Here is a 14887-nt window from a genome sequence, read left to right as displayed (position 1 = left end):
GCCATTGTCGCCCTGGTCTTTGTCAATGGGTGTATGTCCTCGGGGTGCGGAGGACGTACTGCCATTCCGGACATTGTGGGTAGAGTTTATGATCGGAACCGAGATTTGGCGATAGATGGATGACTCTTGATGTCTGATAGATTGAGCACTGCAATACACTGATTGTACAGAGATATAGATATATATGTTGCTCGAAATAAGTGATGTCATGGCCACGCAGGTGTGCAGAGTGCAGACTGACTTCATAGCCGGGCCAGCATCCCACGAACAGACTACTTCTCTGAAAGTTCGTATATTTGACCCAATACACAAAGCTCGGCATAGTCTATCTAAGAATAATCCCACGAAACCATCAACAGAAGAGACTGAAAACAATCAAACAGAGATGCGCACTTCTGCCCGGCCCCAAGTCTCGATGAACATGCAAAGAAACCGAAAACGAAACAAAAGACACAGAACACAAAACGCAGACTGGGGTCCGGACAGACGCGATTGTATCAAGCAAACTGAAATCATCAAATCAACATAAAAACGTAGACAAGCTTGGTGTATCCCATCTCCCGGTCCTACACCGCCGATGCGAGCTGATTTGGCACGAGAAAAGTCGAATCATTATCGGCATACCACTGAGATCGAGGCGTGGAGGATGCATTAAATTAAGATGTATCGTGCCCGCCCACACATGCCAGATCAACCCCAAAGGAAAGAGGAGAGACCGAAAAGGTACCGCATCACTCATATCAACCATTAAGACACCAGCCATGACTGTGTCTGACGAATCAGGATCGCTGCGCCCTTTTGGACTTTTGAGGAACTTCCGTTCGTAAGATAGTCGTAAAAATTTGAATCATGAGGTGCAGTGGGTCAGTCAGGCCGCAGTCGACATTCCCAACACCCTGTTCGTCTAGCGAGCAACTCCCCCCTCCCCAACCCCCCATCTTGTTGATCTCAGATTTAGCGTAATTCATCACGTCTATTAGGTCATGGCGTAAAGGAAAAGTGTTGATAAGAACCGTCCGAGCGGGAAAAAAAAACGAAAGAAGAAGTAAATGGTGACGATGCTTGAAAGCGCTGTAGCTTACAAACTCATGGTCAACCACTCCCATTCCTGGCTTGCACCCTGACCACCAGCAATGCTATGATTGGCCGGGTTCACCGCTGCCGGAGGCATGGCAGGTGCCAATGGAACCACCTTGGACCGGCCGCCCGACGAAGTGCTGGACTTGTTGGTGTCATCAGCCCCGTCCGTCTCACTGGCTTTCTCCAAACGCCGTTGACGCTTGGGGGCCACCTGAACGGTGCTACGGCTTTGTCCAGAGCTCGTCGAAGGAGTAGCCTTGGGTGGTGCTGCTGCGATGGGGACCACACCAGACTTGCCCATCACAGCTGCGGTCCTGCCAGCGGCCGGTGCCGCGCCTCCAGAGATGGCTGGCGGAGATTCGGATGTAGTGCCACTCTGCGCGCGGCTCGAAGTAGGTGTCGTGATGGAGGCATGCGCAACGGAGTTCTTGCGGGAAGACTTCTTGGACGAACGAGAGACGCCCACGGCAAGACTGTTGGCGCTACTGCGGTTCCGCTTCTTGATAACGTCTGTCTTCAGCGACAGCGGACGGACCACTCCATGCAGTTTGAGAAACAGGCCGCAGGCGTTACAGAGGGGCTGACCCTCGGGGTTACGGCGCCACAATGGGGTGGTCTGAGTGAAACAGTTGGTACAGGTGGTTGGTCCAGTACTCTGATCACCATTCTTGGAGCCACCAGGGCTCGCCGGCCGGGACGGAACAGCACTGCTGAGTCCCGATTCCGGAGGGGTGTTCGGCGATGTGTGGGAAGTGTTGTTCATGCTCTGGCGTAGCAGCTGGTTGGTGTTCGGGGTCGACGTGGTACGAGCAATCTTCTGACGACGAGGGTCCTGCTCGCGATTGCGCACTTCACTGACCGAGGCAGCGGATCCGTGCGTGCGGCCAAGACTGCTGCCGCCTTGGTTCCACTCACTGGGAGTGTCCATCATGTCTGCCGAGCCGATGGTGACATGCTTCCGGTGCTGCGCACTGAATCCAGACAGCGAGTGGAAAGATCCAGGGAATTGAGCGTCCCACTGCAAACCGTTCATGTCGCCAGCATTGTCATCACCAAAGTCTGCAGGCATAGCCAGGCCGGCGCGCTCGGAGTAGTTGTTGCCATCATCATCTTCATTGTCAGAATCCGCACCGAACGAGAATATACCGGCATGAGAGTTGGAAGTAGGGAAATCGCTTGGGTTTAACACCTGGGTCGGATCGACATGCTGCGACTGAGGGATATTGTAGCCAGGGGAATGAACAGCGGATGAGGAGTTGCTGGCGTGGGTCATCCCGTGCTGCTGCTCGCTACTGGTATTGTTGTTAAACATGTACCGCGGCTGCAGCGAAGCAGACAGGTTCGAACGCTGAGTAATGTAGTTGGGGATACGCCGCTGAGTCCGAGCGTCAATGGAAGACATATCAAAATACATGGAGTGATCCCCATCGTACGTGGGCTGAGGAGTGGATACGGTGGACTGGTATCCCGACGGAGGAGGAGAAAAGAAATCGGTTGAATTAAGCGACGAGGCAATCGGGGTCTGCGCATATAGGTTCGCAAACGGGTTGGCCGATGTCATGGGAGAGTCGCTGGGGGAGAAAGTAAAGTGCGCCTGGTAAGGGCCGGCCGACGCAAGGATCGGATCTTCGCCCAAGCTGAAAGTGTCCAACCCAAATGGGACGCCAGGGGAAGTGTGGTTGTTGTTGTGGTGGTTGTGAGTGTTGTGGTGGAGAGCAAATCCAGAGGACGCAGTATCAAGGGTGTAATCAGGAACACCAGCCGACAAATCGGGATCCTGAGCTAACAGGGCGTTCGACACGGGCGGCACCTGCGGAGAGGACTCGGCCGGCCGCTTGCGAGTCGGGATCTGGAGATTGAAGAATTGACGCTCGTCGATGCTTGTCTTGCGCACGCGGCGGGGAACATAGCCAAACTCGTTGTTTCTACGCTGGTCCTGAGGTGGGTGAGGGAAGGAGGCTGGCACCGGCGTGGATTCGGCCGTTTGGTCCTTGCGAGACTTGATGGGAATCGCCATGGATGAGCTCGCCCCTCTATCTGTTGGGGGTGACCGAGGGCGATCGGCGGGGGACTCGATAGGAACGATGAAGTCGTCGATGTTCATGGGGTCGGAGGCAAGATGGGTGGCCGTCGATGGCCGTGCGAAGGGCAGGCGGTCGGACTGACGCAGTTGGGCGATGCCGCTCGGCCCCGAGCTGCCACTGTTCTTCATCGGAGGGCTGTAACGTAGAAGAGAATAAAATAAGTTCACAATGACTTCAAAAGGACGCGATTGTCCAAGCACCCGAACCAGAAGAAACATACCGATTCTGCTGGAGCCTTTCGCGTTCCTTGCGTTTCAAACTCATAGCCATCATGCGCCACGTGAGATTTTCCATGCGCTCCTGGTTGGGCAATTGAGCTTTTGTTCTAGAATAGAGCTTCCATATCTGAGTAGCCAGTGGATCCTTCCGTTGCATTTCATCTGGGCTTTCGACCCCGCCTCGAGGAGCAGCGTTCCTCCACTCGGGAAAGAGAGAGTCCTGGAGTAAACCGTCCTGGACATGAGAGGAATCGGGTGGACTGATGGGAGAACCAAGAGAGAAATCGTCGGACAGCTGGGAGGAGTATTGGAAATGGGAAGAGGATGATCGGTCAGCGTCGGGGATGTCATAACCAGAGAAGGCGGAGGCAGCGGATGGAGTCGGTCGCGCAGCTCCAGGCGCTCCTCCATGGCTCATCCCCGACATTATCCTGTCCTCTCCTTCTTGTTCTTATTGGAAGCAAGGAATGCGGACCGAAGAAGATAAGCAGACAGAAAGAGGGAGATAGATAGCACGATGGATGAAGAGAGCACGAGAGATAAGAGCGAGCTGCAAGATTCCAGGGAAGCAATGAGGAGGAGGAGGACACAGCGAACGCACGGAGGGGAGGGGAAATAATTGTGAGTGTGGCCGATTGGAGGAGGAGCACAAGGAATTCCACTCTACCCGCCGTAAACGACGAGACCCAAGACCCTGGTCCGGAGGTATTGATTTGTCGATCGGTTGTTAGATATCGCTAGGTGCAGAAAAGCCGTTTAGTGCTTTATTCGGCGAGGTACAAGAGTACCAGGCTAGGCTCTGGTCGACGACGACGATGCAGTAAGATGGTTGTTCGTTGAAATCAGCGGCGGCGGCGGCTTGGGTGAAGATGGATGGGCGGAACTAGTCGTAGGACCTGGTAATATGAGTAAGATGAGCTACGCCATTTGGAATGAAGGACCAAAAATCCCGAAGCCCGAAAGATGTTTTAAAAAAGAAAAAGAAAAAAGAAAAAAAAAGAGTCAGTGCTCAGTGCTTACCTTGATCAAGTGCAGGTATTTTTGTCCTCTGCCTATGATTCTTCTTTTCTTCTTGGTCGATAGTGAACCCTGTCCGATTGGTTTATGCGGAACAGATGATTCGTTCTCTTGTGATTCTTGCTTGTAGTAGCCTGAGGGCAGAAGGCTAGACCTTTCAGACGCACATGGCCAAAGAGCAGAATTTAAGGTATACGGATAAAGATGGGGGAGGGGAAGTAAGATCGAAGCACAGAGCAAGACACAAAAAAGCAACAAATGAGTCAAAAAAGAGGAGGATGAGCAGAAACGCCGAAAACCCACTCCAAGCGTAGGATGAGTGGGAGGAGGGGAAAGAGCTGCGGCAAAGCTCGCGAACAGTGTCAAGGGAGGGAGAATCCAAGTGATGAATCAAAGAAAAGGAGATGAGAAGGGGAAGACAGGAAAATGGAACGAAGGATGGATGGTAGACGGAAGAGGAGGGGAACGATGAAGATGGATGACGAGGTGGAGGAACTTAGGTACAGTGAACTTGCTCTCCAGATCTTGGGGACTAATGAGATGTCGAAGATTTTCCTCCTTTCCGCCGTAAGAAATAAGAAATCAAGAGGGAATTCAACCCCGGGCGGAGCAGAAGCATAATATCTCCTTTAATATGCATTTGATAATTCATGATTCTTATATAAATCATTCATGTTACTAAGACCAAGCAAGACTATTTACACCATGCATATCCTTCCTCATGTGCTTCAAGGGATTGGCTTCACCTCGTTACCTTGGATCTCCCCACCTCCAGCACACTCGAACTACTATTATTGAATTCCCTGCTACATCTCTCTATTCCTGGTTTCTGTCTCTCTCCCCATGGTAGAAAGTATGCATTATTTGACTTTCTTATTATGCCTTTTCCCGGTTTAATTAGCACACTACCTATACAAGCAGCGGAAATCCACGATCGCATTCATATGATGAAACCGCAGGCTTACGCTGGTATTACCAATACCAGTGATTCCTGGTCTAAGACGAAAGTTTGCTTGTTTTTAACTTTGGCCATGGATGTTCTCGAAGGAAGCCAGCCCTTCCTGCAGCACAGTTAATTGATGTACCTTAAGAAGCTCTCCTGGTACGATCACCCTACACGGAGTACTCATACTGCATCTACCTGGAATATACAAAGACAAATGTCAAATAGAATATGATAACCTCACACAGCCAAAAGTGAATAGACGCAACACGGAGAAATTATAGAGCAACTCCTAAAAGGGAATTAATCCGTCCCAACTCCAACGGTTAATATCCAGCCTCTCCGCCATGAGAATCCACCCCCCCAAAACTGCCCAATCACAATACTCATCCGCTCTCTTTCTCCCCGCCACCAGGGATCTAGCACGCTTCCGAGGCGCATTTCTACCAGAGCGCTGAAAGTAATCAATCTGATTTGTGTTGATGGGTGAATTCCGGTCTTGACCCCTGTATCATGACAAAAGTACTCCTGAACAGCACCGTAGTTCTTGCAATGGTACGGAGTACCACACTTAGATACTCCGGAGCTGGAGACAATGACACCCACCCAAGCTCTCCATCAGTCGAAACTTGCTACTGCGAGTCGTAACTCAAGATCTAGGTCATTGCGGGCTGGTGTTTTGTCTGGCTCTAGATCCTATCTCCCCTCCAATGAAATTCTGCAGGAAGCACTGACTAGAGCATGAATGCCAGTGCCTGATTCAGTTGTAAGGTTAGAACAGCCGATCCCTTCGGTTTCTGGCCGTCAATGATTCATGCTATGGCTCGCTGAGTCGCAAGTACATCCCAGCAAGACTTGTCATCCCACGTCATTGCGAAGTCATTGCTGTTGGATGATCCAGCATGCTATCAGCCATACACTTGAGCAAGAATGAGGTTGTTCGGCCGAGAACGGGGCATCTGAGACCCTCAGAGTATCTAGACAAATAGCAAGTATGCCATATATTGTTAGCAACTTAGCATACAGCATAACGTCAAGCTGTCAAGCCATCAAAGACAATCGGAAACCAGTATCCTGAGTTCCTCACTGGACGGAGGAGTCAATGCGCCCTCTGTAGCCCTCGTCCCTTGTTTAGCTCCTCAGAGGCTGAGACTGGGAGACCCATTCGGGCCGAGTTTGGGCCTCGTTGGGTACCGTGTCCGTTCTTAAGTCCGTGAACTCTGCAAGTGAGAACTACAAATTGTAGAGTTCATAAGCTGGTTGCTCCGCTCATCGGAGAGGAACACCGCACCATGAGCCACCATCGAGCCAAAGATTTTCATTGCTCCGTATATAGGAGCATTTAATAAGACTTCTGTCTGGCTCACGCTAACGATTGTTCCTCGGCGGGGCGGGACTCGATGTCGAACACTCGGACATCCCGTCTGGACCGGACACGTCCCGAAATCTAATATGCACTAGACACTATGCACCACTTAGAAGGCTTGAAACCGGAATAAATCGCTAACTCAGATCTCATAGAGTCAGTAACCACAGTAGGGAAGACCATTGCCACATGGCTGGGCGACATCTCTAAACTTGGTTGCCGTTCTCGCCCGAGTCTCCGCTGTCTATCAGTATGGCGTACGAAGGATGAAGTGGTGACCTGGTGCCTTTGATGATGAGCGCAAAACACTTGACGGCCACTTTTACTTTGCTACCAGCGTTGTGAAAACAGAGACGATGAAGATCAAGTCGTGATACATAAGCGCACCGTGAAATCTGTTTCAATTTGCCTCTTTCCATTTGTTGTTTCTGCGAAAGGACAAAATCTTGGGATTGCTTTCATCTGAAGAGGTGCGCTAAGAAAAAGGTTAATTGAAGGATACTAATCCGGTCTCTTGCGCCTAATCGGTAGAAAGCAGTATCAGAGGCCATAGAGAATTGAACCTCACCGGGAATCTCTGGATTCCTATTTTACCCGAGGCTTCGTATAAAATTCGTAACGAAGCGGCGTATGGTAAGTCTCGTCACGACATTTCAAAGACAGGCACTGACGGACCCAGCCAGAGCATCTTACAGACGTGCCTTCTTGCCATTGTTAGTATTAGCAGCAGAAGCCACAAGCCATTGGTGATTCAGAATTTCAGATCGACTGATCCCCACCGTTGAACCAATTCTCTTGTTGCGGGGTCTCTGCCACTTCTCCATTTCAGTTTCGATGGCAACACATCATTGATCGAAAATGATCAGTGCTCGATTTGCTCATCTTTGTGAAACGCGATGCAATGTACCTCAGCTCGAAAGTATGGATCAGGAAATGGACGATCGCGCGGATGGATCATTGGCGGAGAGGCAGTGCAGTGATGGTGCATCCTTTCATCCTCGAGAAGTAGTCCATTACTGTCGCTCGATCGTAAAGCATGGATTGGTAGTTCTCGTGCAGTCACCACCGGCAAAATGGTAGAAAGCACGGTACGATAGACGACTCGAGCCCTGCCATTCAGCGCTAAAGACAACGAGGCTTGACACCTGACAAAAAAAGCAAGAAGCTGTCAAACTGGGACGCGACTTGTTTGGACTGCATATGCATCGCGCGTATAGACAAGCCGAACCTAGGTATTGCCATTTTAGGTGTAGCTGATTCGATTTGGAGGCAATGGCAGACTCGCTAGTCATCCCTGATACCGCCCAGCAACAATGTTGACATGGAGATATGGCAATAATAGGTCATCTTGTGGGTATGTATTTTGTTCTCGGCCCCACGCGAGGGACAACGACTCCACCAGCAGTCCAGCACTAGTGGCTGATAAAGATAGAGATATCGTGTATCCCACGCCGAAATTGAGATAAGGCAAGATAAAGCTGATAAGACCAGAACAAAGTAATTAGCCTTGGTCATTCCGTGACCAATAGGACCATCAGGCACCCGCCATCGGGATGAATTGCAGTCAATGCAAATACTTTGTTAGTTTCGTCTGGCTGTCAGTCTGCCTTAGGAGCAAACTCCGGATACTTACATCACCTTTAAATGGTAACTGGCTTTGCTCATAAATCGTGGCAAACCGCGAGACGGAGATCGTGATCTTTGTGAGTGACGAGTCGGACGACATGCTAAGCCAAGAGGGGAAGTGTAAGGGACAGCCAAATGAAGGTGGGTGCGTGGCGCGCTTCCGACATGAGCAGCCACTGAGAGACAGCGCTCGACACTAGTCACTGATTTTCGATGCTGACTTGCTGATCGCCAATAATCCATTGTATGAGCATTATTGCTTTCTCGGCAGGGGCCCCTTAGGGTAAGCCACACATGGATGACGGGTAGCAGTTCATTCCTGGTTGAATGCATTTTCGAGAGCTTCCGAGGAATACGGAGCAGAACGATGGGGGAAAAGCAAATGATCGATGAAAAGCATACAGCCGACCGACCAAACGCATTGTCGCGTGCTTAGCAACTCGAGAAGCCATCAGTGAACGATCGTCCCATTGCAGTTGCTGACCAGGTAGCCGGGAAATCGTAAGGAGGATTCCAGGGTGAAATCAAACAGCTGTGGCAATAGCAGATACAGCAGTGTATGCAGTGATAGCCAATACTAGACACTGTGACCGGCAAGCATAAACGACGATCGATCTCACATCATGCATACGGAGTAGTCCGTACTGAATACCATAAGCAGCACGGAGCACAAGAAGGGTGCAAGACAACTGACGTATGCAGTGGTACTAATCACTCAGCTCGTTTGGCAAGCGAAAAAGCCTCGGAAATGTGTTACTCTCAGGTAAATGGCAAGCATATTGTGGCGCTACGTGCCATGCCTATTCAGTAATCAGCCACCCCGCGTAGAAAGTACAAACTAGTAAAGGATTCGACTCTGGAGCCAGAGAGTAGGTGGTGTGGTCCCTCGGCAGCCTCTGGCATGGTCCAATGAGCGGGATCATATTGGATGAACATTTCAATGGACTGCAGGGAAAAGGTGGACAGTTACCCATCTGGCCATCGTCAGAGGTCCATAGCCAACGGTACTTTTACTCTCTCAACAGTCCGCACCATCAACGGTATCTTCCTGGAGGACGCCGATGAGATGGAAAGGCTGAAGCTCCGTCCCCCCACACTCCATGGGGAGAAGCAGTGAGGGCCCGCTGGGAATTTCTGGCGGCTGCGGCGGGAAAGCAGAAAATAATATTGGAGCCCCCTGCTTCTCCTGTCTGCATCTTGATATATCAGTACAGCAACTGTGGCAATTGAAGAACCTCGAAAAGTCGCCTTGTTGCTTGAGGATGGTGATGAATTTGAATTTGTGGTGCTGAGGGATGAGTTGTTGTTGGTGAGCAATGATCCAATGATCCACATCTGTCGATGCTATTGATGGATGCGTGGCTCGCTGCCAAGGAGGAGTGGGAGGGCGCTTGAGGCGTGGATGTTCCAGAAGAAGGACAGGGCAATAATAATGGTATATAGAGAAGGTCATGCAGTTAGACACCTTCCACTGATTTGTTGTAGAACCGGAAGAGGGCGTGGGTGGAAGCCTGAGTCCTAAGGCTCTGACGCGGCACTCTGATGGGAGCAGGAAACAACAACAAGAGACGCGCTCCATAGCTCCTATATACAATTGACTCGGGCAAGAATAATCTGAAGTTTATCATCACTCCACAACAGCATGATAAGGCGTCATGGAAAGTGATAGCTGTTGAGAATCAAATTCCTGCTCCACAGACGCAGAAGAACAAAATCTGTCATCTCAGCCCAATAGGATTCGGGTCTGGTTTTGTAGGATCGCCCTTTGGGTCAGAGTCAGACCGAAAGAAAACCAAGCCCGATCACCGGAACAGGGAGAGCTGCTCTGCGATAACTTTGCATCCTGAGACGCCAGGGCGTTGGAGATAAGACCTCGATTTGCACCCGACACGTCACCTTAGCATTGAGACCGCTGGCGGATTCAGCGTTCTCAATGGCTATGAGGCTATGTCTTTATCAGGGCAATGCCGCGAGGGCAAAATCAAAATGGACTGAGGCTGTTTTGTGTATCTCCTTTTTTCTCCAGATCTTCTCCACATACAGACCCCTGATGCTTGATTTTCGGTCTCCATGCAATGGACCTTGATATGTCCTAGGACTCTCTCTCTCTCTTCATTATCTTTAGGTCTAGAGAGATGGATCGACTAACACGTTATCATTTCACGCCAGGAAAATGCTTTTATGAGATTATCATATCTCTCAGCGGCTCGTCCGACTGAACTTCGCCCGGATCCTTGCGCCAATTCCAATCCCTGCTCTTCCACGAGATCCTCCTGATAAGGAGCATGCTCCATGTTATTGGCAGTACATCATGCCAGAGTGATTACACCTCGACCAACAACCAGCTTGTCGTCGACCACGCCTCGGTGCCTATCCAACAACTCAAATGCTTCATGCTTCTAACTTTGAGGAATCATCTAATGGTCACTACCAGCTATCAGTGTTGAGTGCTCAACTGTCATGCACCTGAAACACAGGTGGCTTGCTGCAGCACTAGACCTTGCAGGGGTGATCCTGATGAGCTTTCTCCGCGGACGATATCGGCTGGCTGTATTGGTCCATAGACTCTGTGTACTCTGCCTTTTGAGCAGAGAGACCCTAGATAGCACGAAGAATGCTATCTCTCGCAAGACCTGATGCAATGTAACGTCATTAGGAGCAGATGATAGCAGACAATGCTATCCAGAGTCTCACTGACAGAGATTTTAGGCAGTGGTACACATGGCTAGGTCATCAACATATGAGGATAGTTATATATTGTGCTCCTCCTAACGCATATCAAACTTATCCTTCGCAGCCTCTACGTTCTCTCCCTGTATTATATGTCCTCCATGAGCTCCGGTTTCAAACTTGAGTCAACCAAACCCTTTAATACTGTCCAGTCTCGCACTTGTCTAATCCAATGCTCGATTACCTATAAGCCTGTTTGTGCAAGGTGCCTCATCATGGCCGTCCTTCCATTAACCCATCAGGTATATTCTTTGTAAACCAACAAACAAGAATGTTCCCCCAAACATCACTGTACTATACCATCACAACTTCTCCGAGCAGACTGAATCAGAATGATCAATGATCCAGACAAGGAGTGCTTCCATCCAACCCGCGGAGAGTCGAAGTCCCAACCCTACATGGATAGCCGAACTGTATCAACAGTGGCGGTGATATCATCCTAGAGCCAACCTCCATTCCATTGGACATCGCTAGCAATTGTGCACGGGGCAGGTGTAACGCAGTAGTCGCGTCAGATGGTTGGTCGCCTCGACTACCTGTACTCAGTCATGAGGATAATTGCTCCTCGCGCTTTACTCGGAGGAATCAGGCGGGCTGAGTCAGATCTGGATGATTGTGCGAACAGATCAGGCTATGTTCGGTAGAACGGGACAGCAGACGGTCCCTAGAGAACACAGAGAGACGCTCATCGACTGGTATAGCAGTCTCGACACCTAGCTGGTAGATTAAGACTAGATCTAGCGTAGCAGGATTCGTCATCCTTTCATTTATTGAGCCTCTAAATCTAGTGGTGTATGCAATGCGGCTTGGTATCATGTGACATTCGCGGGTGAAAAGGGTAAGAAAGTCTATCCAGTTAAAGACAAAACATGAGGGAAATGGAATGGTAGAGTCAATGTCATGGGGCAGGGATATAATGATGATGATGGTGAATAGGTGAGCGAGGGTCTGACACGGCCATGGACAGAGTATGGCAAGACAGGAGGACAGAAGCAGGCTTGAACGGGACAGGGCTTGGTTCAGCCACCTGGGAACTGGGACCTGAGCCTTCGCGGGCTCATGTCAAGAGATGGAAATAATGAACGTGGAAAGGTGGATCGTGAACAAAGGCTTTGAAGGCGGGCAATGAGAACCATAATGGAAGATGGAAATGCGAAGCTAAAGACGTCGACAAGTCTAAATGATGACTCCGTTGATCGCACGGAAAAAGGTATCGCAGTGGAAGAAACGAATGACCGTAAGATGCCGCCCAAAAGATCCTTTTGCGCCCGCTAACGACCAGTGTGCAAGGTGAAAGCCCATCACGGAAAATTCGTACGAATGGAGAAGCGAAATAAACGAATGCATGCGTGCCACTGGGTATTATTCTAAAACAAAATCCTCTCTTGGTCGAATATCCTTCTTCCGGGGTCGGGTGTTGAGCTCGTTCAAGCTCATGAAGTCGGCGGCGGGCCCTGCCTGGGATGACCCATCGGTGCCGGGGGGCTTCCAAATGCTGCCTGCTGCGTCGGGTCTGCCGTATACATAGGGTACGGCACTACATTCATCGTAGGGAGGCCGTTCATATCCTGCCACCCGGGGTACCCCATGGCCGCGGGCTGCCCGGGGTATGACATCGACATCGTTGTCGCTTGTAACTCGGCAGGCGGGGGACTCTGAGGATCGACAGGCGTCCCCGGGTATCCCTGCGCGGGGCTCGTCATTCTGCGTTTGAGATCCGGGTGCATCTGCTGGCTGAACTGGCTGGGATTCGGGTACGATGCCATCTCAGGTTGTGCCGGAAAGGTCATTGAGCGTGTCGGTTGGGGAACTGGCCAGACTGAGCCGTCCGGCTGCATGGCATACGCCTGTACGGGGCTGATTGCCTGCGACTGGGACGGTACCGTTGGCGTTGTTGCGATTGCGGCGTTGGAGGGCATAGGTACCATAGCATTCGGTCCCGGACTCCATGCGTTAGGAGGCATGCTCATCATCTGGGGCTTCCCCGCGGCCATAGCGCTCAACAACTGGGGGTCAGAAATCGTCGTGAATTCGTCCCACGGAACTGACGGATCTAATGGTGGTGCTGCCGCGAAGTCGGTGGACCCTAGGATACAAGATTGAGTCAGCAAAGCTGCCGTCACCACCAGCGAGCCTGCCTGCCTGCCTACCTGGTACGAATGATGACATGGGATTGCCGGGAAAAGAAGCAGCATGAAACCCCGGCGCATCCTGGCTCGCGTCTAAGGGCATGGGTTGGTAAGGGAAGAATGACTCGGAGTGGTCAGGACCTCCGCCGATGGGAGGAGGTGACGAAGAAGTAGTCGAAGGATCTGTCGATGCGCTTTCCAGTCTCGAGTTTGGCCGGGACTTCTTCTCCACAAGAGGCTGCTGGTCGACCGGGAAGAACTGGCATTCCTTGCGCAGACGGATACAGTTTTCGCATCGACCTTGGGCGTCGTCGGCTGCCACTAGACATCGAATCTTCCGCCGTCGGCAGTGTACTATTGCGCCAGAGCATGAGCACCCTGATCGACCGGTTTTAAGGTAGAAAAAAGAGCGTGTGCGTAACAGGAAGGAGAATCAGATCAGATCGGGACGTCCACTCACCACATGCGACTGATGTGCGATGGTATCCCAACTTGTTGCGCTTCTTGTCTGCGGTGGGGTTTTCCATGATGGGTCCTTGTGTATTCGGTAACGATGTCATATACTTAACCAGGACTGCGGGCATAGCTCCAAGGGGGGGAAAGATGGCGCAAAGATGCCACTGGGCCGAGGGCGCATCAATCGCACTACGACGGAGGAGGGGAGACACTGGCGAGGATGGGTGTGGACTGTGGAGGGTAGCTTCAGGGTACCACGGGGTGAGGCCATGCAAGACCGACCAGAACGGAACAGAGAGATGGTCTAGAGCGTAGTCCTAGTCGTCGAGACCGAGACCAGGGAATGCAGCTGCGCAGTCGAGCTGGAGAATTGGCGGATGATGCGATGCGTTGTTTCGAGAATGAATGAATCGTATCGACTAATTGATGGCCTCGCGACAGTCGCCCCTCCACGTTTCAGCGGTGTATTTCTCCACACTCTGTGATTGTTATTTTCCCGCAGCAGAAATGGATAATCCACGGATATTAATAGATATTAAGTCGTAATAAAGGACGTGTTTCAGAGATGATTAGGCGGATCGAGATTCGACACTAGAGATCGCTCTTTCGTACGAGTAGTCGTCGACGTCGCTGTTCGCTTGTCCTTGTCCAGTTTAAGAGCCAGATAGACGATGTGGTTGTAGAGGTTGCAGTCGAAGTATGTACGAGCATATAGCGAAGAGAACACCACCAGAGGTTCCTCGTCCTATCGACAAAGGTGCGTCCACGGGGCAGATGAAGAAGAATGAGCAAGGAGAGGACGAAGAGAATGAATGAATGGAAAACAATAAGTCGACGAATAGTAGAAAGGTAGAATGTTGAGAAGGAAAGGGATCAAGAGAAGAAGAAAGGATATGTAATAGTAATAATATTAGGCAAGATACTCCGTCCTGAGTGTAGTAGTAGCAGAAGAGTAGGGGAAAGAGTGAGGTTTCGTGGTCTAAATCCCGGGGAGTACTTTTCCTTTCTTTCTTTCTTTTTTTTTTTTTAATTTCACATCAGTTGATGATTGCGAGTCTTATTATTTTTCTAGAAATCCCAGATAGCTTCGACTGGTAACCTATGATTCGCTCAACTCTATGAAGATTAGAGTGTTGGGTATGTTACAGGTGAAAAGAATAGGTATCTACCTAGGGAAAGGGGAGGAATTAAAAAAAAAAAAAAAAAAAAAAAAAAAAAAAAAAAAAAAAAAAAAAAAA

At 50.4% G+C, this 14887-nt stretch overlaps 2 protein-coding genes across 2 annotated transcripts; both read right to left on the bottom strand.

Moving 5' to 3' along the window:
• Positions 1-1078: 1078 nt before the first annotated feature.
• On the bottom strand, positions 1079-3809 carry CDV56_101846 (uncharacterized protein; the record flags this gene model as incomplete). The annotated part of the gene is made up of 2 exons (XM_026755465.1): positions 1079-3299; positions 3385-3809. The coding sequence occupies 2 exons, from the start codon at positions 3807-3809 to the stop codon at positions 1079-1081; spliced, it is 2646 nt and encodes an 881-aa protein (XP_026609721.1).
• Positions 3810-12497: 8688 nt separating this feature from the next.
• On the bottom strand, positions 12498-13720 carry CDV56_100359 (putative C6 finger domain protein; the record flags this gene model as incomplete). Its single annotated transcript, XM_026753978.1, has 3 exons — positions 12498-13150; positions 13215-13547; positions 13654-13720. The coding sequence occupies 3 exons, from the start codon at positions 13718-13720 to the stop codon at positions 12498-12500; spliced, it is 1053 nt and encodes a 350-aa protein (XP_026609720.1).
• Between the last annotated feature and the right edge of the window lie 1167 nt (positions 13721-14887).

This window comes from Aspergillus thermomutatus (assembly GCF_002237265.1).
Source record: "Aspergillus thermomutatus strain HMR AF 39 chromosome Unknown NODE_431, whole genome shotgun sequence".
Lineage (NCBI taxonomy): Eukaryota > Fungi > Ascomycota > Eurotiomycetes > Eurotiales > Aspergillaceae > Aspergillus > Aspergillus thermomutatus.
This window is presented reverse-complemented; position numbering and strand designations above follow the sequence as displayed.